The following is a 24,919-nucleotide window of genomic DNA, read 5'->3' on the forward strand; positions in this document are numbered from 1 at the left end:
GTAAACTGACTTTAAAACAATGCTATCTAGAAAAACATTTTTTGAAAGATTTGTGAGTTTAAAAATGAATTGAAATTCACGTCCAAAATTTGTGATTACATACTTTTTAGAGTTTTTTTGTGCATTATTATGATTAAAATGTTGCTTCAACTTTTTAGTTTTTTCGGTAAATATTTTGAGGCTTTGAGTAAAGTTTTTTAACTCAGTTATTACAATAGAGAATTTTAAATATTTTTTGTAACATTTGTACAAGAATTTATTTAATACTGCAAATTGGGTTAATTTTTATTTTTTTACAGCTTTATGGAATATAATTTGTAGCGTTTTTGATATTGGAGTGACATGTGTTAAAAGTGTCAGAATTAACGATAAAATAAAAATAAAATATCGAAGAAAAGCCAATCAACATTTTACAATACTCAAATATTCGTTTTTCACATGAATTCTAGCATATTTGTAAACGTAAGAACTGTATGTTTTTTCGCTTAATTTTTTTTGTCCAAAACTCAAAGAATCTGATCCTTCAGAAATATTTTTCTTTTATTGAATTATTATTTTAACTCCTCTACATGAACTACGGAAAAAAGTATATTCAAGCTTATAACCCATGATTTTTTATCAAAAGTACACAATAATACTAAGAATATCTTTAAAGATTTTATTGAAAAACGAATATTTACTCGTTAAAGTTTGATTAATTAAGAAGAAATAAAGCTTTTGCCGAACAATAAATCGAATGAAATAAAATTTAAGAAGCTTCATTGACTCATTCAATTAAAAAATGAATTTTTGGAATTTTATGTGCTTTGCTTTCATGAGATATGATATATTGATAGAATATTTTTTTGAAGAACCAAACAATAGTCCAAATATTAGCCATAAATAATATTTGTTCCACAAATATACGAGGGAAGCGATATAGAGATGAAGAAGAAAGCTCAATTTAATTGTAAAATACAACGTATTCATGATCAATTTGCTTGAATCGTCATTTAAAATGAATCGATACTGATGATTTATTGTATTCAGAAGGATTGAGAGAAATATATATTGCACAACTGACACGGATAGGAACCTATCTACAACAGGTTCCATGATACACCCCCTACTAAAAGGGGTGCGAGCGCTTATGGATCAGCACTGCGGTTACCTACTCTTGTTATTTATGGGCTTGTCCCTATATCCCGCGAGGAAAACCGATTGAGAACGTTTTTCAACAATCCCCTTACCCACTAACCCCCTGGCTATTCCCAAATCCAGCTAACTTTACCCCAGAGAAGGCATCATCTCTTTTACATACGACATCAAAATCGTGACGGAAATTTATTATGTTATTACACTCGTATCTGCACTTGGTTCAAGATTGAAGTATTTAAAAACTATCATTTAAATTATATTGGAGTAGTAAAAAGTTTTCAGAAAGTAATTTTGAATTGATAAGATATTACTTTATGTCAGTTTTTTGTGTTGCAATGACAGAAAATTTGCATGAATAATGGCTTTGTATTGATTTTGTAACAGAGTATTCATCGACTGTCTCTCAACTCTTCACGATATCTACCGGTCGTGTCAGAGGTCAGTAAATATCCAGGGTACGCTAACGATCAAAATCGATCTTTTTCCCCCCACGGGTCGATTGGAAGGATGTATATACATACGGTGACAGTAACATCTAACATGCCTTTTGCCGTTTGGGGCTTTTGTGGTTTGCTAATTGGACTTGTTGCCTTTTACCTCGGTTAAAACGTGCTAACAGCATAGTATACACTCATGAGAAGTCTTGGAAATTGCAGAGATATTTCGTATGTGATAATCAGTGGAAAACTGAATAAAATTGGGCTATGCTATTTAGAAGAGCAGTGCTAGAGAGTCTGGACTATTGGAGACAAAAGCTGAGGTTCGATATCAACTAGGAGTTGAAAAAATCAAGAGGACTCCATCGAAGGACGTCAATAAGTGAGCGCAAGACAACTTTTACTAAACAAATGTGCGAGAGATGTTAGTTATAGTTCACGCGGTTTGTTAAATAAAATTATTGAAAAGTAAAATCTACAATTTTCATAAAGTATTGTCCAATCTACACTGTCAGATCGACATATTCCAATTGAAGAAAGCTGATTATTGTAAAAGATTGAGGTAATTGTTGCTTCTTTATTGTAATTAAATTCACGAACTAATTCAGAAAATTTGTGAAATAATTTCACTATTGGCATTTCAGTATGAGAGTGGTGTGTTAGCTAGATCAAGATCTGGGAAAGCTGGTAATTTAGAAACTTAACCCATTAGACAAAGTATTTATAATTACTGAGAAATATTTATTGAAAATTTTTATTGCAGAGATTCAGCTTGCCAGCCATTGTTTAATAAACTCAGGTAAAGAAAACTATGAGTTGGTTCATTAATTGTTAATTCTTATCCTATACCCAGTCAGTTCCAGAGAGAAATCTTACGATTGCCTTGCTTCTTCTGGATAGTGGTGCTACAGCAGTTTCAGGGCGTTGTCCGGTTACAATTTTTAATAAAAACAATTATTAAGTTTCTAAAAATTTTGAGTTTTCATATGAAAAATAAATCTAAAATTTATAAAAAATAATAAGACAATGGATATTTCATAGTAGGGCCGAGTTCTAGTTTATCTAATATTAATATTAAATAATCAAGAACTTGCTTGAAGATATTATATGAATTTATATGATATCGCCAAATAAAAGTAAGACACGTAATTCGAAAGTGTGGGAACAAAGAGGAAAATTCTTTAGGATAGATCAGTTAGGGTGAGATCCGAAAAATACACAAGAATTTCAACACTATATTTTCACGTTCAAATACACTATTTTTACTTTACTATGACATTAATTTTTTTAAAAATGATAAAAATTGATTTGACATTTCTCCACAACTATTTATTGCGATATATGAAGTTTCGTTGCCATTATAAAATATTTTAATATAAAATGAATGTCTGTAATTTCGAGAGGTATTTATTATTATGAACAGATAAAGCATATTTTCAGTTGCCAATCGAAAAATAGAGCAAACAATCTAGTGATTATTTTTTGAACAATTCTATGAACATTAAGTGAGAAAAAAAAGCAAAAAAAAATGTAGAGCGAAGTTTACGATGATGCAATATCACAGAAGACGAATAGGCAAATACGTGACTCGGCATATTGCCTATAATTCGTAAAATGCGGCCAATCTATTCTTTTGCCCCTCACTAGCCCTTGAAAGTAATATAAATTGGCCAGTATCCAGAAAGTTTTCAGTCTCTTCTAGATTCTGCTTGCTAGCCAAGCATTTCGCTGTTAAATAACACCCAGGAAAATTTATTTCATCCCTTAATTTGCTGACACACTATACAGACGTAAGTTCGATAATATAATGCTAGAATAAAATAAAATCATAGATACTAGTATTAAATGCAATGGTAAGCAAAAGTATTTTAACATAAAACATGAACTTTTGAGACCCTGATATTTTTGTTCAATGCCGTTATTTTTTTGAAAAACTGTCTTATTGTATGAAGTTTATGATTTTAAATACACATTTATCTAGAAATCTTAAGCTTGAGGTAGAAAAAAAGAGCTCATAAAGTGAGATATTGAGAGCCATTGCTTTTCTGCTATGACAAAGAAATTACTTTCATAGTGGTTGCGTCATTATCATTAAATTTTCATTAAAAATAGATTTATTATGAAATATACTTGACATTAATTTTTAGAAAATTTTTTTTAAAGAATTAAAAAATTATGAACATATATTAAAAATTAGGTTAAAAAATATATAGCTACCAAAACTGAGAGTAATAGTTAAATCAAATATTAATATTTTATATACTTTAATTTTATTTCTATTTGATATACTGATGAATGTAACATTGAAATTTCAATTTTATAGTTAATAAAGTCATTTAGATTTTTAATATATTAAATATAAAGATAAGATCATAACAAAAAAAAATAAAGTTATAACATTCTTAATATTTAAAAAAGTTAATTATTACAAGAATATTCGGTGATTATGCAGATTAGGTAACACTTTAACGACAATCAGGGAAGGTTTACAATCCGCGTCGACTGCTGTGACTTGACGCAGTGTCTATCGTTAAAAAAATATGAAAATTAAAAATAAATAAATTTATAAATTTGGTTTCATTTCATATGATAAATAAAATTCGATAAAATAGTGAAGAGGGGGGGGGGATCTGAAGTATATCTATTAGCAGAAATAAAATTACAGCTTACGAGTGATGTCCCACGTTACACTCACGGTCAGTAAATGGCTCCCTTTAAAGCTGTTGTTGATCTGCTCCATCACCAACGGCTGGATATCCTGGTTTACTGAGTACTTTCCCTAACGATTTCCTTCTGGCCACCAACGGCTTCTCCAATAGTGAGAAACCCGAGGATACAATAGATCTTCTTTGTATAATTAATTGTAAGGCTCATCAAATCTCAGTGATGTCTTTTCAGTAAGACCGGTAAATGCCGAATGATGTGTTTTCAACTAAAATAGGCAACCGCTCAGTAAAGCTTTTGGTAATGAATAGATTTTTCATTGCTTCTTAATTAGGAGTAAGGCAAAGAGTTTAATTACGCCCTCATCTATAATTTTGAATTTTTGATCAACTATTGATCATTTCATTAATTGAGAATGGGTTGGTCGGTAATTATTGACGCGACCTTCCATGATACCCTTAAGGCAGTGTTAGATATAGTCTTTTAACTGACTATTTCCTCAGTCAACTAATAGAAGGGTGAGGGGATATGAGACGGACGATTCTCACAATAACACGTCGTGTTACAACACGTGTACATCTCCGATTTTCTTGAAATTTATGTACGTTAAAAATTTGATACAAATATATTGGACGTGAAATATTCAACAAAATAATACCTTTCTAGTAATTTATATATATACGTACCCGAGGCAATTCTTAATTACTATTTATTATTATCTTAAATTTATTATAATAGTATTTTATTTAAAAATTGCTGGAATAATATGAGAAAATCAGTATCAAACATTTTTTATACTAAATAATGGAGTATACCAGGAATGAAAAACAATAAAATTGTAACGAGTTTTTCCCTTATCATTTTCAGAATACAACAATTAAGTTAAAATTTACTTAGTAGTAAAAGAAACAACTTTCTTTAAAATTTAATTTAAATACGAAAGAAGAGTAGCAATCTTGTAGAAGGGAATGAAAGAAAAAGCTTTGAGGACGAGTTGAATTCTTCAGTGCTACTTTTATTGGTTTCTCACCGTGCTTTCTCTTTCATACGCTACTCAATGAAAAATACTTTAAAAGGGATAAAAACACCTTCGATACTAGAATGATAAGTACATGGGAAAAAACTTTCTATACAACTGTAAATATATTTTTGTTTTTTTTTACACTCATTGATTTTAGAGATCTATAAGGATGATGTGTAATCATCATTTACTATATTAAATTTACAGATCTTTCCAACTAGAGTTCTTGTAATGGCGTAAATTTTTTCCTAGTTTTAATTATCAGAAAATGCACTTTAATTTATACTAGAAGGTAAGATCATTCATTTTGGTATACATCGCTAACTTCAAATGAATCTTTTGAGGTTGATGTGTTCATTGAAAAATGTTTAAAAACATCTTTTATTTTTTTAAAAAGATTTTTTAAAAAGATAAACTGATTTCAAAATTCATTAGCAAAAATTAAGGTAAAAAAATCTATTTAATATTTATTTTATGTATCTTTTCCAGAATTAACTACGTAAATTTTATGATATAACATTAATTTTCTAATGCAAAAAAAGATCACATTAAACCAGAAAATTTTTAAAGGAGTTCCTAATATTATAAAACATTAATGTAGGGATCAGACATGCTTGATTCAATTTATACTACATTCTTTATTTTTTTGTAGTTCAATTTTGTCATTATAATTGCACGATCAGAAATTCTCTTCAATTCCATATTGGGAAATTTTTGATTAAAAGCTTTCGAACTCTACTTTGATGCAGTAGCACGTAAACTAGTTTGTAATAATTCTCTTCTCCTTTTCATCTTCGAAAATTCTTATCACTTCTTTACTTAACTGTATCAACTACTTAGAATGTAAGATTAATAATTACTTAAATATACTATAAAATAATCTTATAATTATCGATTACCATAAAAACTGCAATGTTTTCATTTCACGTTGAAAAATTTTGTATATCGATTTCTGAGTAAAAATTAACTCCAAGAGTGATAGGAAATTGATTGTAGACTTAACGCCCGCATTCGCTCACTCAATAAGGTTGTGATGGCCACCTAGAAGCTCACACACTGTGAGCCAGCATCACACCCAGGTTGAGTGAGTTCACGAGGGCGCCATCATTTAATCTTCTTCTTCAATTCCTTTTGCCTTAATTCCTTATCAATTTATACTCATTTTCCAGCTTCTAGACTCAGCTCTTAATTCGTTATTTAGATTATCAATTTCTTACTTAATTTCTTCTTTACTTGTACTTAATTATTCTCACAGTGGTTTAGCAAAAGCATAAATCTTGAGAAAATCAACGTACTTTGATAATTTTCGATAAAGGAAGCGTAGATAAACTTAATCTTAAGCTCTAGATATATGGGGACGACAGGAAACCCAACGAATAATTCTTGAGTTAATATACCACAATATTTCTCTCTCCTTTCTATGAATTTCCTTCGCATGTTGCCACATATCCCATAATATATTCAACATCTTTGGTGTCTACTCTACATTTAATACAAGCATAGTCCTATATTTCATTGTGTTGATGGTGAAAAAAAAGGAAAGATAACGTAGTAAATTCAGTTTACTTTTCCAATTAACTCTACATACAAACGGTACAGAGTACAAATACAAAGATTTCACTCTGAATATTTTATTTCATAATTTTTTCTCTATGCTCTTACTAGATTACCACTCTCACATGATTTACAATTATTTTTGCTGTAATAATAGACAAAACAAATACGCTGAAATATTGTAATATATTTAATTCTTTTTTTTCTTGTGAAAAAAAGACATTGAAAAAAAGGAAAGAAATGTATTTTAATATTTAAATGAATATCTACTGTATTTTTTATATCATCTCTTCTACTAATGAAATAAATTTTGTTAGGCTATGCAATAATCTTCTTTTCAACAAATGTTATTCAATAATAAAGCAAATTTGTCTTATAACTCTTCAAAGCAAAAATACTTTTTGTATCATTTTGTATTTGAAAAAAATGTTCAAGTTTAAATATTAAATAGTTTAAATCTTTCTTCAAATTCTTTGTGTGTTTCATTGTTAAGTAACAACTTTTACAAAACTTCTATTCGTAAACTTTCCAAGTTTTTTTTTCAAGGAATGTGAAAAATACGTATCTTGAGCTTAATACCACGAGTAAACTTTATGCACTAAAACAGATACATGTATTAGCTATGTAGCAATATAGAATTATTTTATTTGATAAAGAAATCAAGTTCATATAAAAAAAAGTTTTCAGTTTTCTGAAAAATATGTTCTCAGCTAAAAAAAATATATGCTAAATGCAGACTGTATGATAAGGGAAATATCGAAGAATTTAATATGAATATCGTAGATGATTTATATTTAATTTTTTATTTTGAAAAATTAATTATGCTGGTTACCACCTGTCGCTTGTGGATTGAAATTCAAGCTTTTCTCAACCTCTCAAATTTCTTTTTTAGAGGACCGAAAACATATAAATGCTCATACTCTCTAGTATCTCAAGCCTCTATAGAGGCAGTTTTATTTAGGAAATGTGATATATCAATTTATGCAAACAAAAAAAGAAGACTAAATAATTTAAATTAATTAATAAAACCCTAGAAACAATTTAATCAGCGTATTCACAAGTGTCTTCTTTTATTCAATTATGAATTGCATCCGCTTGTATTTTTCGATGTTAATCATACTCTGTTTTATCTTTATTCTAAATTGGTTAATTGCAATAATTAATCCTGTGTTTTGCTTATCGGCATTTACTTTACAGTAATTTTTATAAAGGCAAAAGTCAAAACATTACAGAAAAAATAAATCGAAAAAGAGGTCAACATAGAACGTTAATTGCTGATTAGTAACGAATACTCAACTTTGTGGTTATTAATTTTTAGTCTCTAAAATATTAACGGTAATACCAAGAATATTATGAAACAATAAAAACTTTCGATCGAATAAATTCTTACGTTTGTGAAGAAAAATTATTGATTTTTTTAAATTCAAATAAAATGGTAAAATCATACAATGGTACGATGGTTAATATTTGTTTCACTTGTCGATGAATTGTTTAAATCAATTGTTAATATAAAATTCACTTTACTGAAGAAAATTTAACTTACAATTAAATACCGAATTTGTTATTCATAGGATTATGTCATTCTCTATTTGCATTGAACTGCAAATATTCCTCGTTAACAATGCTATATTGGTTTATTTGGAATAGTTCCGAGAAAAAAATGGAATTGTACAACCTACAATACGAAAAAAAAAGAACCGATTGGATTCGCTTGAGCGTTAAATCGGCTCGTTTCATTTCGAGCGTATGCTTGATAATATTTCAACTACTTTTACCTTTTTTGCTGACTCTAACCCTTAATCGATCTTGAGAAAAACTCAACGGGTTTTTTCTTTTTTTTTTTAAATAAACGGAAAAAAAATTCTTTAATTTTCTAAATAATAAATCCTAGATAAAATATATTTCAAGAAAGAAATGCGATTCCAAAAACTATTAAAGAACCGTATCTTGAGAAGGCAAAAATAGAATTTCATGGAATGTGGTGAAAGAATGGACATTAAATGAGACAAACGATGCAGAAAACTTTAATGATCATCTTAGCTATAATTAACGCTTGTTTGTAAAAACAAAAAAAAAAGATGGTGATAAAATAATCACAATAAAATCGTGTAAGTATACTTCATGTATAAGCTGTCAAGATATTAAAAATCACTTGAATTTTTACCATCATTTTCCTTTTCTCACCCTCATGATGTCTCTTACGATTCAGTGAAGCACATATGAATGTAATCCATTACACTTTGCTCTAACTTCATACGTTCTTTTTTCTTGCATCTTTTTCGAAATTTCTTTGTCCTAAGAAATAAGGCGCCTCAGTGAGAAAGGGAAGCAAAGAAATAAAAAGAAGAAGGGTGAAATTTTAATTTCAACTCCATATTCGTACAGCTTGTACCACAAACCTCTTGAATATATATTTCCCTGTAGTTGCTTTTTTTCTTTATTCGTATTTCACTTCTATTCTTTCTTCTAGATTATCTATGTATTAAAACGTTGTTGTGGAAATGAGACCACAGTATAATATTGATCCATCTATTCACGGATCTCGCTCTGGAATTCTGTGAAACATTGGGTAATGAACGACAAGTAGAAAAGCCTTGTATAGATCAGCCACTGAGATAGAGCGATTATCATCAGATACACGCGAATGTGAGCTTACTGACAGCTGTCATTAATGAAAATATTTATCCAAGTAGACAGAATTACGTTAAGACAAACATGAAATGGTTGACTTAAATATTGTAAAAATTTAATTGGAAAATATTTATGTTTTACTACGAGAGAATATATGTTACTGTAAATTTATAATTGATCACTAGAGCTAGGAGTGTAACTGTTAGCTCACTAATATGTTCTCCTTCGTGTCGTATAAATAGTTGTATACCACTAATTGGGTCCGCAAGTGAAGTTAATCCTTGGCACTATAGGCTAAAGCCAACTACGATTCTCCTGTTACACACACACATGTTTTTCCGCATTTTTCTTCTTCATCTTTATTACTTTCCACAGCTTTTTGCTTTAGTGTAATGATGACACTTTTCATCCTTATCAGTTTTCAACAAATTCAAAGGAACTACAAATTTTCTTATCTTAGCTGCATTTATTTTTATTTTTTTACCTAAACGTGTTGAGTTCATTTAGACAATGCAAATATTTGTTTTATTAATCAGAATAAATTAATTTTAAATAAAAATATAAAGAAAATTAAAAATAGATGTCAACAATATTTTTAAAGCAAAATTATTTAAAGACTCTATAAAGGTAATTTTTATAAAACGTTGTAATTGTCGTGATTCATTTTAATAAAAATTACAGTAGAAATTAGATTTTTTGTTTTCTTATATCGAATACTTGAGACAAGTTTTAATAGCTGTTATCTGATCAATTTTTCAACTATAAATGACACGATAATAACACTTAACGGTTTTCTATTTTCCCAAGATCTTCTAATTTACTATCAGAAAATAAATAAAAGCTTATTTTTATCGCAATCACATTAGCTTTATTATTATTTTCCGGTAAAAACTTTAATAAACTCTCACTTCTATCATAAAAAAATTATATTTCAAAGTATTTTAAGTTCAATTTAGATTTTTCTAGAGACTAATTCATGAGATTGATGTAAATTTCATCAACTGGCTAGTGGTAGACTCATGTGTTCTATAAATATTAATCTAAATGAAATGAAATCGACAGATAAGCTCTAGGTTTGAACTTCATTTAAAATTCCAAATATTGAATTAATCAATTATTCTTAAATAGTACTGCGATTTAATCTTAATTAATATTGATGAAAATTCAATTACTGAAATTCATTGTCAGTAAAATATTTGTCTGCTTAAAAATCACATGGAAAATTCAACTTCACTGTATATCTATTTATTATTACACTAAATGAGAATGATTATTATTGATAATACTAATCAACAATTCATTTTTTAAAAATAACATTTTAACTCAAGACTTGAAATCAGTAAAATAATTGATAAATTATTCCACTACATTTGATATTAATAGAGATCAATATTTTGTCAACAGATAATCAATCGTGTTAAAAGGATCTTTCGAATTCAAGGGTTGATAACGGAATCTCAACAGTCCATTGAATGTGACGATAATATATGCACTTAACAGTGTTTCCAAATGAAACTAACCGAAGGAAAATGGCTTTAAAGGTGTCTATGATACTTAGACACAATATCTAATCAATTTCCTTTACGCCTATAATTGGTGGCCAGGCACCTCCATTCCTTCTAAGAGAATTACCGATGAGGACACGACAGACGTGACAAGTCTGTATTATAGAATAAAAGCAAAAGACAAGCTAGCAAGATCGAATTAAATTAAAAGCTCCATGTCACGTTCACGTATCTATCTTTCACGTCACTTCTTGATAAAACCGTGTGTCTAGCTAACTAGTAACGTGGGCTTTCAAGTAATTAGGTCGCTTTCTATACAGTAAAGCATAGACCGCCTTTCATCATCTTCATGTCTTTTCCATTTACTGATTTTTTCCATAGTAACTCGTTTAATTATTTATTAACTTGAATTTTTTATGAACATTTTTACCTCTTGGGAAGTTCGTAATAAAAATTACTCTCTGATGTTCATTCACTTCCTCTGATTTACATTTGAATGAAATAGTGAATACACATAATACAAGAGTTAATGCATTAATAATTATAAATGCACTAAAAGAACACTAATTAAGAAAATTTTAACACACAAACTAAAACTAAAATTTTGAAGTGATTTTCTTTTTTTTCAATATTTTATTATGAAATTGGAAATTTATGAACTTTAGTAATAAATGAATGTTTATTACTTAAAATTATTAAATGAATACATCAACAGCAAAAATTTATTAGATTCAGCCAATAATAGTTTGAGTCAATAAAAGGTCTCTTTTTAGTTGATTTATCAAGGGAAAAAACATCGTAATATCCAAAGTATAATGATATAGTCAACAAAACCGATATAAAGTGAATATGACATATAATATAAACTGAGCCACTTGCTGTTACGTTTGAATAGCACTTAATTGGTTTAATAAAATGGTTAGCGACGATGGACCATCCACTTATGTATTAATCTTTGGTGTTCTCATTTTCACTCAGACTGTACCGCAGCTGCCCATAGAAATAAGCGCTTTACGTGACTAGATGAGCTCTTGAATTATTAGGAACAAATGGAAGAGTAATTACAGTAACTCTCTGGATACTCATAATTAAATTTAATTAATTGTATCGAACCTACTGTCTCATAATATTAGTTATTAGTATTAGAAAATATAATAATTTATTCACTACTATTATTTTTTAGTAACTGTAATATTTTTCAAATGAATTGTATTGTCATGAGTAAATAATTGCGCGCTTAATTAAAATTAATTATGATGTAATGAGTATCAAATTTATTTAACAATTACAATAAATTAATAATAGATCCATTTTTTATATTAGTTCTAGATACGTAATTGAATCACTAAAAATCACGGTATATGTAAAAAAAAAACAGCAGCGACGTAATTTAGAACATATATTATCAGCAATAAAAAACCGCTAGTATAAGGTGCTGTTGTTTGATGCCTATGTAGCAAACGCAATTTTTTGTTCCCCAGAGATCGATAAAGCATTCTAACTATTCCACTAATAATGGTTTCCCAACTGAAAAAAAAATATCTAAATGAAAGATATAATCACGATACATTTGTTTATTGTAGTATAATAATTAATTCTAAAAATAAATGATACAAAGGAAATCATAGTTAAAAAATAATGTAGTCTAATATCATTTATCTCTCGACAATATAAACATGACAAATATTATTACGTGTATGGATTGACTAAATTTCAGTAAATAAAACATTTGAAATTTCCGTATTCTGTACAATAAATTTTAAAGCGTTGTAATGTTTTATTTATTTGATTTTATATTGATAAAAAATTGTTGATAAAAAAAGCATCATAAGCTCATTGAAATAATTAAAAAGTAGATTAGCAAACGAAAACAGGTTGATTTCTGGTGATTCTATTTTTTAGTAAACAAATACTGTTAAAGTAAACGAAAATTGGAGTAAATGTGAACATGGAAATGTACTGAAATGTAAATGATAATAATCCAAACGGCATTTTCATTTGCTACACGACTTCCCACGTGCTTGCACACACTGAGCTAGCTCGATATTTGCTTGTTTACGCAGCAAGGAATTTGAATCCTTTTAGCTTCATGTATTCGAGTATAGAGTCAAGAGGTATTGTAATTTCAACTGAGATAAACTGTTATCTCACTAGTTATTCTTATTAATATACATAAAGATTTACGATAGCAAATCTAACATGCGAGACAAAAAGTCAAGTGACAAAAGAAAGGAAGAAGAGATGAGCTGTCGATGTAGACGAGTGAACTTATCCGATGAGACGTGAGCAGGATTAAGGATATGCAGGACCCTGCCACGACTCGAATTTCGAATACACGAGTCATTTAAATTCGAAGAACGAGTTACGTGACTTTCCATTTGCATTGGAGGCAAAGTGAATCTATAGGAAAATGCACCTCTATGATCATTCGAGTGCAAAAATCAAATTTTCCAATTTTACCTACAGTCACCGTCTAATTTTTGAGATCTGCATTTCTGCGTGACATTTTTCTGTTGAGATATCAAATATATGTCTTGAGGAATATTCTTATTTCTAGGTTGGAATTTAAATAACATTTTTGTTTAAAAAAATGTTATTTTTCAAGAATTAAAAAAAAATCTTAATGAAAAATTTAATTTTGCTCCTTAATTATTTTAAAATATTCATATTTATTCGGTAAATAATTTTATTCGAAGAATACAAAGAGCAAAAAAATTATTTTAAATACTATTATGAAGCACACTCGGAATTATATAATTACCCTTGATGTAATTACCTCTTGAAAAATAATTTCCCTGATTTTTTAAAAAAATGTCACCATCATTTCTCATTTAGAAAAATATTTCATTCATTTTCATTTATGTTTTATTTTTAATATTTACATTATATTTCATGTTATTTATAAAACGTTTTCGGACGACTATACTACAGTTTACCTACTCCTTTAACATTTTTTCATCATTGTAATTAAATCATTTAACTGAATATTAAATAAAAAAATTTTCATTCATGAATTTAATTTAGGACTTAAAAAGGATATTTTACTTTCTATACATTTACATAAAACTAATTGAAAGATATTTAATCGTTAAGAATATGTAAAAATTAAATTAATTCAATAAACTTATTTATGAATCGATTCTTTTTTTTTAACTTAAAAAAATGAATGTAGCATAAGCCGTTTTTACAACTTTCATTCACGAGTTTAATTGAATTAAAAAAATTAATCGAATTTACTCATATATTCCACTGACTATTCAATTTACCTTTAAATTTTAATTTTTTTTTGAAAATAGTTACAAAATTAACGGATTATTTTCCCTAAAGAAAACTATTTATTATGAAGGTAGAAACGAAAAAAAGGATGTATAAGTTTATAATAGGTTTGGAATAGATTATTCTCAATCACAAGTTGGCTCTAGATGAATTGGTAACATAAAGTGAGGGAACATTCGAAGCCTTAGAGATATATAGATATATTACAAGTAGAGAGGAAGATATTTATTACTAAAATAATTCAAGAGCTTTTAATTAGAATCGTTTCCGTTTAAATACTTGGAGCTTTAAAATTATTTTTGTTTCCAGTCACATTGGAAACTGATAGAAATGAAATCTTTTTCTATTCGAACACAGTAATCGATATTGTATTGTATTCTTTGTATTGAATTGCAGTTGAAATTTTTCTAAATTTAATGTGAATTATAAAACTATAATTTTAATCATTAATTATATTATTTAAAATGCAATTAACCTCTTACGTATTTTTATCGTAATTGTAATTTTAAAAATTTTAATATTAACTTATTTATGTATGCACCGATGATAAAATTAAATTAATTATTATTTATTAAATTCCAATGTAAACCCTCTCACCTTCTCTTTGTTACGGATAAAAATTAATGAATAAAATGTAAATGAAAATGGTTTTTCAACTTCAATTACTACATATTCAGGATATAAAAAAATTTCATAAGAATATAAATCCTTTTTTTCCGACAAAATAACACATTTTGTTTGATGAAATGGAATTTTTTTATTATTTTTATAAATATTGTAAATAAACGAAGATCAATGGAAAAAGTATTAAGTATTAATAATGTGGCAAATGAATTTTTAACTCAATATCGATTCTCGAGTTTCGATATTATGAGGATAATAAGTGAGACAACTCGTTACTTGGCAAAATTTTCCTGAACCTCGAATTACCTTGGTCGATTATTAGTTGAATATAACTCTAAGACAAATAGGATAAGTCCTTCGTTATTTCGCCTCAATCGTTTCCAATGTCGATTTTAATTAAAATTCAGCTCTCAATATCGATTTCTTGCTGAACTTTTATCTTTTTTTTACTTTGCTAATAGAGAATTTTCCAGAATAAAGTTGATAAATTTTTCAATTTTATCTAGATGCTTAGTATCTTAAATAAGTTTCAATGAACATTAAAGTAGTGAAGAGGACATTTGTTTGTTGAAAAGTCATTTCAACAGAGTAATTAAAAAAATTTTTAATCCTATTGTTCGAAGTAAACATAAGCTATGAAAACTTTAGAAAGTTTCCAGCATACTATAAAATGATATGAGCAAAATTAAAAATAACAAACATATGATAACCCATGCCTACAGTTTAAAATTTTTTATACTGATAAAATCTATTTTTATTTTACTCCTAAAAATTAGTTTCTGTACAAACCAATTTCTTGCAGTATATTTATTTTGTAACTGTTTCAACTAACTATCATTATTATCCATGTTTATTGAAAGATAAACAATAGTATTAAATTGTCAACAACTCTATGTATATTGTAAATAAATATTAAACAGTATTAAATTTTATTTTTCTGAAAGCACAATACTGTTAAATGGGAATGATGAAAAAAATATCAGAAATAAACATTAATAATGAAAATGAAGAATAAGAAGAATAATTTAAATTCTATTTTAATAAAAGTGGATTCAAGTAAAAGGAAGGTAGTATTATATTTTTCTTCGTCTCAATACACTGAGGGACAATATTTCTCCTCCGAAAAACTCACGTAAAATAATAATAAATATTTCAAATACACGGTAAAATAAAAAAAGAAGAAAAGATATAAAAGAAAGAAATTTATTCGTAAAACCTTGGAAAGAGAATCGGCAACGAGGACCGAAGGTTGTAGATTGTAAATAGAGCAGAAAAGAAAGTAGAAAACGTTAGAAGCTTGACCCTGTAGTTTGTAAACAGTTGAGCTTTCACAGTAGAAAAACAAGAGAAAAGCAATAAGAAAGAATAGATGAACTATGATTGTTGAGAATTGTAAGCGATTGGCAGTACTCTCTGTTGGGTAGTTGAGGAGATAGTCAAGAGGAGGATAAGAGAGGCGAAATGTAGAACTTGCAAATGTTCTACACCAAAACATATACATACTTGTTATGTTTAGATACACGTCAAAGCGAATGTTACGAGACTTATGTACTTCTCTGATGCACCAGATTTTGGTGCGTTCATGTAAGAGAATCTCTATGTAAATGCAAACGTGTTGCTTCGTATGACACAATACATGAGCTTGTTCACTTCACCAAGTGAATCGACTGAGCTCCAGCTCTCGACAGAGGAACGTCAACTAACTTTGTAAATTTCATGTGCATTTTATTAGAGACATTTTCTACTATATGTTGCTAACCGACTAACACATATACATTTTGTACATATCATTTGAATGTAAATTAGTACCATGGACTAATCATTTAACTATTCAAATCAACTCTATTTTTATTAGAAGCCGTAGTGTAATTCGAACTTTATTTCGTCTTCTGTCCAAGGAGTCATTTGCAATTATAATGCTTCAAGGAATCTTCTCTTTTCGTTGATTTTTTTTTAACTCTAATTGATTTTTCAATTCGACTTTCTGTATAATGATTTTAAATAATTATTTTTCCAACTATTATCAGTGTCATCGAATAATTACTATAAATAAATTATTTTATACCAAAACATTAACTGCAATCAAATTAGAAATAAAATTACTGTTTTTAATGAAACAATTATGATTTTTTTTTAATAGTTATATTTAAATTATTGATATTTTTAATGTGTGATTTTGGAATTTTGATTTTGTATTGACTTCTACCACTTTTTCATACAAGTTTAATTACTGTCAATTCTAATAAACACGATTAAGTTTACAATTTAAAATAAACCTTTCTTATCATGTTTACATTTTTAATATCTATTGAACGATATTAATGACTAAAATTTATTGTAAACAAACAAATTGGTATTAAAAATAACAATTAACATATTTACTTGCCATTTTCTTGTTATCCCCGGATGGCATTGCTGTTGATAACACCAAGAACTGACTTCAAAGTACGGGTTGAAAAGATCAAAAATGCCGCATCTATCAAGTACAAGCGAAACGCACTGAATAAAACGCGTCGGGCTACTGAAAGCATAAGGCAACACGACGTCACTTGCAATCTCTCACTCCCTCTGCCCTTCTATTATCTAAGGAAGGGGCTAGAATGCGCGCGCATCCCTCGATCCAAATTCGCGTCATTTTCTTCCACGTCACATTTTTGCAAAACAGTTTTTCATCCCTTACGTGGTAAAACCAACGCCTGTTACAACTACTGGGGTATCTGGATTTCAAGGACACTCAGATTGAAGTAGGCTCTGTTGTCACGATTTTTCCCTTCAAAAGGTCTACCAGAGTCTACCAAAGATGCAAAAATTAATTTGAGTTGTTGACAAAGTCAATTAAAAAAAAAGTATTCGTAAATTTGAGATACATAGATACATATATGTATCCAAAAATAAAAAATTTAAATAAAACATACCGTATAGAATTCGTTTTTTTATGTTATATAGAGAATATGTAAATTATTATTCTAATTAAATAATATTATAGAGAGAAATATCGACAAAAAAAGTAAAAATGAATATTTTAAATAAATAAATAAAGGGCAATGGAAATTTAATTTTAACAAAATTTTGAACTGAACCGTCAGAATTTCAATCGTAGGGAAATATTAAAATTGAAAACGAAAATTGGAGATATATAACCGAAAAAGTCTAAATGTCATGTCATGTTATTCAACGATCATTTATATTTCAAATTCAATGAAATTTTATATCCAGATAGTTTTAATTAAATGTAAAATTATTTTATCGCGTTTCTTTATTTTATTAATTTCTCATTAGGAAGTTATTGTAATAGGGTCATTTTTGAAATTTGTAATTTTATCATATCTTTACATTTTGAGACATTTAAAAGCATATTAGAACGTTTACATATGGATGTATGTATGAATACACACGAGTGCGTATGTCAGGTTTTTTTCGTTTTCGATATTTCGAGAACTACTAAAAAAGTCGACTCCGAACAAATTTCATTTTAAAGATAATGCAACAAAAAATATCTGAAAGAAGTTTTAACAGACAATTTTTTAGACAATTATGTATTATTTATAACAAATTCAATTTATTATAAACAATAAAAAATAGTTTTAATTGATAGAATAATCATTACTATGATTTTATTCGATGAATATCAATAAAAAATTGTTATAAATAACTTTATGTGATTAAAGAATTCATATTGTTTATAACAATAGTATTTTTTTATGAAAAAAAAATCAAAAGATGACAAAATTATGGATTTCAATTAATGAGAAATTCGTTGTCAGCGCACAAGCTAAGCCTAGACCTATTTTTTTCTCTTCTGTTCATAAATGTGTAACAAAAATTTTATTCACCAATGCTTCAAGAAAACTAACATCGATTTCAAATCAAAACTGTTTTCTCAATCCATGTTGCACGACTGTCAATTTAGTAAATTTTGTGATCAACCTAGTATATATGCCTTATGTAGATGAAAATAATAATCTTATTTGAAATATAAAAACAACTTTTCTGGTTGTATGTAACAATTTTTAGTTTTTTTTAATGAGGATGTCAAAATATTGAGTATTTTCATGATGAAGCACTTTTGAATAAGAAGACATCTATTCAGATATTAATCAGAATGATAAGTAGGCTTAACTATAAGTTACCTGGCAAAAATAGTGCACCTGTTCATAACCACTCATTGCGCTTTTTTGCACCTCACTGGCTGTGCTTACGTTATAGGCCCCTTTATAAGGAACAAATTAAATGTAATATTCAACAACAAAATATTCAAAACCTGCCGAGTAATTAGGCTGTTACTAATAAGCCCCACTTCCCCATACACACAAATGGATTTTTCATTTTGAATACTATGATAATTATTATAAACTTCCCCTGAAGGAAATTATTTAAAAAATATTTAAGGCTAGAAGTTTTATTTTCTCAGAAGTCTAATGACTAATAATTTATTTTATTACATCCAAGAGGCGTTTAAGAGGCGTATTACCCGGTAATTATCGCAACAAAACCAGATGAAAAATAATGTTGACTTATCGATGCATCTGGACTATTTTTTATCAGTATTCATGCTGTAACAAAAGTGGCAATTATAGGGGCGTTGGATAATGTAATATATTGAATTGTATTTATTTAAAAATATTATAGCAATAAAACTATAAAATGTATAAATCAGCTGAATTCTTTTGAGTTGATCTGATAAGAGAAGTCTTGATACCTAAATTACTACTGCGCCGAGATTTGAATCATAGACGCAATTGAAGACTCTTGTGACTTTGATTGCAATCAAGTACCATTGGGATCAATTAAAAGAATTGAAAAGATCACAAACTTTTTCATGGGATACAAATGTAAAAAATTTATTAACTATTATTTACTATAGTATATAAAAAGAAACAGACATATGTTTGAAAATAAATCCTATTCGAAATAATTAACTTTTAATTTTGAAAAAAACTTTGAACTTTTTGTATTCAAAACATTTCAATAATAAAAGGATGTAACTCCAGCAAAAAAATTAATTAAATTTTCTATTTATTGATTTTTACAGATCAAAGCTTACTTTTAATTAATAAACTATACTGAAAGATAACGAATTTTACGGTTTTTTTCTTTTTTCTAAAACAACACAAACATTAAGTATTTCTTTTTTTATTCAATAAATGAATTGTTAAAGTAACTAAATCGTTGAATATTTTTTATCTGTAAACAGTCATTTCTTTCTATTAGAATTCAATTGTTAGTATTGTAAATAAAGAGAAATAGAGATTTCTCCACGTAACTTTTATAAAAACAATCAGCATAACAGTTACTATGAATAGCAACATGAATGTTCATTACAGATAATAACGGCTTATCATTTTTCGCTCTACAGCCATTTATCTTTTGTAATCATATCACCAATTCACCACACGTTTCAAACGTTTTTCTTTTTCTGTTTATAAATTATATCCATGGGTAGAAAAGATACATAGAAATTATCCTTATGATAAAGCAACAATACTATCGAGTTATAAGTATTAAGCAATGAATTAACTACTTATTTTCATGACGATGCATGCTAAGAATTTTTTTTAAAGGAAATTGTATCGTACAAAAAGTTATTTTTATTTAATTGAGTTTGTCTTTTAAATTTTTTGCAAATTAAACTCATAAAAATTTGATAAATAAAAATCTCATATTTATTATTATAATCACACAAGCTTATTAAATAAAAACAAAAATAACTACTTTGCAGTATTTACTTTCGAAGTTACAGAAAAATATCTCGAATGCCTGTGCTTGATCATCCTAACAACTTGACTACGTAATAATACATTTTTTTGTAAAATGATAAATTTTACCTTTATTTTTAAAAAAGATAAAATTCAGTCCAATAACGGATGAACAAAATAACAAAAAGCACTTCAAATTTTCAATAAATGTAGGAGAATGCATAAAAACAATATTGACAGACGATTATAAAACATATATCAATGATAGGTTGATAAACGGTTCTTTATTTAATCAACTGAACACGCAAATAAACAAGACAAGGACACGAGAATTGTGATGCCACTTGGATTGATCTCAACATGATTGGCCGGCATTGTGAGCTCTCGATCTCTCGTTTATGACAAAGCAGGCTTGCCTGTCATGGCGACACTATTGTCTTCCGGTTTGTTTGCGTCACCCTCCACCTCTTGTACCCTCTTTGGAACCTATCCCACAACTTCATCGTCTCGTAGCCACTCTCAAGTTCCTTCAAACCCGATCAGTCTTCGCTCTATTTTCCACTCTCAACTCATACACTCCATCATTTTCACTGCAGACTACATCTAACTTAAGTATATCACAATTATCTGCAATTGAGTCTCGATATTAAACCGATGATAGGTAAAATTAATTAAAGCTTGATCAATACACTTATCTTGGGATGAATAATTTTTAATGAATAAAGATGAAATTCATTAGCTTTAATCGTTAATAATGTACTAGACCATTTCATTTTTGTTTTTTTTTTTTCAAATGTGTAACTAAATTAATTGAATTGGTTTGTCCATATTGATAAATCCAAATTGGATTTATCAATACGGAGATGAACAAGCAATTGTGAATATTTCAAATAAGATTTATCAAAATTACTTGTAAAATTTCGAATTTAAAATAAACGTCTGTCAAAAAATTGAAATTGTTATGGGCTATCATATTACGGGACTATTATTGTCAAGGGATAATAATAGTTGTTGTTAAATTATAAAAATATTAATTTTTGTAAACAAGATTTATTAATGATCAGTGATAATAATGAGATATGTTATTTTTAATTTTTATTTGAATGTTTTGTATGATCATAGTTTTATTAAATAAATTAAATTAAAGTAGATTAAAGATAGCTTTTTATAAAAGCTTGACTAATGAAATTATCCCGTAATGTAAAATATGTCAATAAATAATAAAATACTTTGGGTAAAGAGCTATTAATGATTAAAAATGAGTGAAGAGATAATTATTTAATTTTCCTTATTAAATCATTTTTAAAGTAGTAAAGAAAATTAAGAAACAGAAAACAAGAGAATTTTTATTTCAAGTTAATTAAGTTTGTTATTTTTCCTTGACTTTTGTCTCCAGCTTTTTTTCACTTTTGCTCTATTTTATTTCACGCTACACGACAGTATAAGAAATTCCATTCTTCGCACTTTCCTTCTCATTCGCACTTGTGGTGCTATTTTTCAAGAAAAGTAGTGCTACTTTCTTGACAAACGCGACAATGAGATTTTCTACTACTCAAGTAACTCTCAGTCGTTTCAAGTTGACTACCGTCAGTTAAGTGTCACGCCTAGTCTTTCAAGAATTTACAGAAATATCAGTAATGATAAACAATTGTAATTTTTGTAATTTTTTGTGATTAAAAAATAAATTAGAAACTTACATTTTTGTTCTTATTAAATGAAAAATAGAAAATTTTACAATTAAAAGTGTATTAAATGACTCTAAAAATTTTATATCAAATGCTTTGGAGCATAGTTAAATGTAATTCTCATTCTATTATAAATAATGTCAACTTCCGCTTCATTTCCTTCCATAAAATTCTCACGAATGGTTCTCAGACTTCTGAAACTTTTCACTGGACTAAAATTCATCCTTGACACTGGTAATTTTACTGTAGACGTTGTTTTCCGCAGTTTTACAGATTTAAAATACAAAAAAAAATCAATTTAGTGTAGTACTTTTCATGAATATATTTCCTTGTAATTTAAATATTTTGAGTTTTTTAAATGTCTTCTTGGTGAAAAGAACTATTTACTACAAGTGCTCAGACTATTATCATCTTAAATGTCACCCGGAACCGGAATAAAATTTTTTATTTTACACAAAAGGACAAAAAACTCGAAGTTAAGGTAAAATATATGACCTCGTTTAACTCCTTATATTTATTACAACCCTCAAGGTAGCAAGCAACATTCTCCCACAGGCTCTGACGCATCTTAAAATACCCAAGGGTGGCTTAATCTGAGAACCACCACAATGGAATTTGCCTAATTAAATCCTCCCAGATGAATCGACTATATATATATTCATTTTTATTATATATACCATCAATAATATAAGAAAGATATTACTTTAAAATATTTCAATGTTATTTTGTCAAAATTTTATATTTTCTTTAGAGTTATAATACTAGAAAAATGTTTTTGAATAATTATAAAATAATTGTCAATTTTAAACAACTTATAAATAAAATATGCCTTAACGAGATGTATTTACATATTTCACATGTTGAGGTATTTTTCTCGAGCATGATGCTCATATTATGCAAATTCTTAAAATTAGATCTATATTTTTTTCAATTTTAAGAAGAATTTGAAAATAATTCCGATGAGAAAATTCCTTCAAAAGACTCGATTAATTCTTTGTTTGTAATAGCATCACAACTTTACTATTGAATATTTCTTAATGAAAGTGATTAATCATAATTCATAAGTATTATTTATTAAAAAATGATTTAATATCATTAAAAAATATATGTTGGAGTTAATTATAATCACCACTTGACTTACATTCTTAATATGTTTCTTTTACTTTTAAGTTTAATATAACAATTTAAATATTTCTTTCTTGCTGAAACTGTTGATTAATTTACTATAGCAGTACTTAAAAGTTCATGGGCACTAAAGCCATTAACACTTTCCAACAGGATGTTTGTTGTTTAACTTCTGAGGATTAGATGTAGAACTTTTAGCTTTAGGTATTATTAAACGCGATAATATGAAGCCAAAATGATCATACATTCCTTACTTGATGAGTGACCTTACCAATTAAATTCTTATAACATTGCTGAGATTAAAAATGAAATTTTGATGAACAACTTATTGAATTTTAAATTGATTTTATAATTATCTCAGTAGGTTTTATTAATTTATTTTAAGAGTAAATATATTCAACATTGCGACTTAATAAGCAAAATTGACAATTAAAAAAACCGAAATCGATTTGCCAGAAAAAACATGATTGGAATTAATGTCAATAAAAGTTTTAACGTAAAATCTATTTTTTATTTCTTCGAAAATCTACTTATCGGGAATTATATGGATAACATTCACTGTACTTCTGAGTACGATAAACAGAGTATACTATAGATGATTATAGAGCTTATCGATTTTCTGTTGGTGAATTAATATGTAAGACAAATAGGACTTGTAACTGCAGTGGCGCATAGGAATTGATAAAAAGGGAAATAGAAATGTAGCGTGAGGTTAAGACGAGGGTAGCTAGAGGAAGGATAGGAAGCGATTTCATTTCGCTGAGTAAATTGCTATCCATGTATAGCATAGAAAGGTGGAAAATATATGCAACCGCATATTCAAAACTCTATCTATATGGCTGATATGCAATGGCATATCATTCAGATAATTCTCGTACGGATGTTACACGCTGATATTAAGAGAGTTAGTAACGCCTCTGGTTTTCAATCGATACAATAACAAACAGTACAGTGCTTATAATCAGTTAAAACTGAATCGAATAGTAACTGTCTTTATTTCATTGACAAATAAAACAAGAAATTTCTTCGCGTGTAGTTCTTTTGAATTTTTTGTCCAGTAAATTTGTCACCAGAAGCTTAATGCCTTTTTTTCAATAGATCTATTCACTTAAAATATCTATAAAATCTCCCAAACAATTGCGCTTTATTTTTTGCAACTTTTTCAATGGAAGAATTTTTATTGTAAAAATATGCTGTAAAAGTTTGAGATTTTTTTTTGTTTTTGAATCAATATCATGAATACAAATAGAAATAAGAGGATCATTGTTTTTTTAAAAACAAAAGCATGTTATGATTTTTGTGGAAAATTTCAACATTTAAAAAAAATATTACAATGAATACTACTCTTTTATTAACTACTAGAAATTTGGAAAATAAAAGAAGAAAAATAATTGAGAAATAAAAGTTTTTATATTGTTAGATAATTGGTATTATATTCTTCGCAAATGATGTTATAAAGCATTGCAAGATGATTTAGATGGTAGTTATAAGGCAGAGATAAATCTTTCATTGCATAAAGTTTCAAGTCGAGCTTATTAACGTATCTATAATAACGGTCTAGATA

At 27.7% G+C, this 24,919-nt stretch overlaps 1 protein-coding gene across 2 annotated transcripts in view; it reads right to left on the reverse strand.

Moving 5' to 3' along the window:
• Nucleotides 1-24,919, reverse strand: part of LOC118068325 (Matrix metalloproteinase 2) — a 123,059-nt gene that overhangs the window by 44,440 nt on the left and 53,700 nt on the right. Inside the window, exon 1 of one of the 2 annotated variants that reach the window (XM_035085628.1) lies at nt 18,980-19,083. The exons of the other annotated variant lie outside the window; for it this stretch is intronic. Coding sequence (XP_034941519.1) covers nt 18,980-19,005 — 26 coding nt within the window. The 5' untranslated portion in view covers nt 19,006-19,083. Of the gene's footprint in view, nt 1-18,979; nt 19,084-24,919 lie in introns of those variants that run through there. 2 annotated transcript variants of the gene reach the window in all.

Source organism: Chelonus insularis, unplaced genomic scaffold (assembly GCF_013357705.1).
Source record: "Chelonus insularis isolate UGA/USDA-ARS -01 unplaced genomic scaffold, ASM1335770v1 contig_3_pilon, whole genome shotgun sequence".
In the NCBI taxonomy this organism is placed as follows: domain Eukaryota; kingdom Metazoa; phylum Arthropoda; class Insecta; order Hymenoptera; family Braconidae; genus Chelonus; species Chelonus insularis.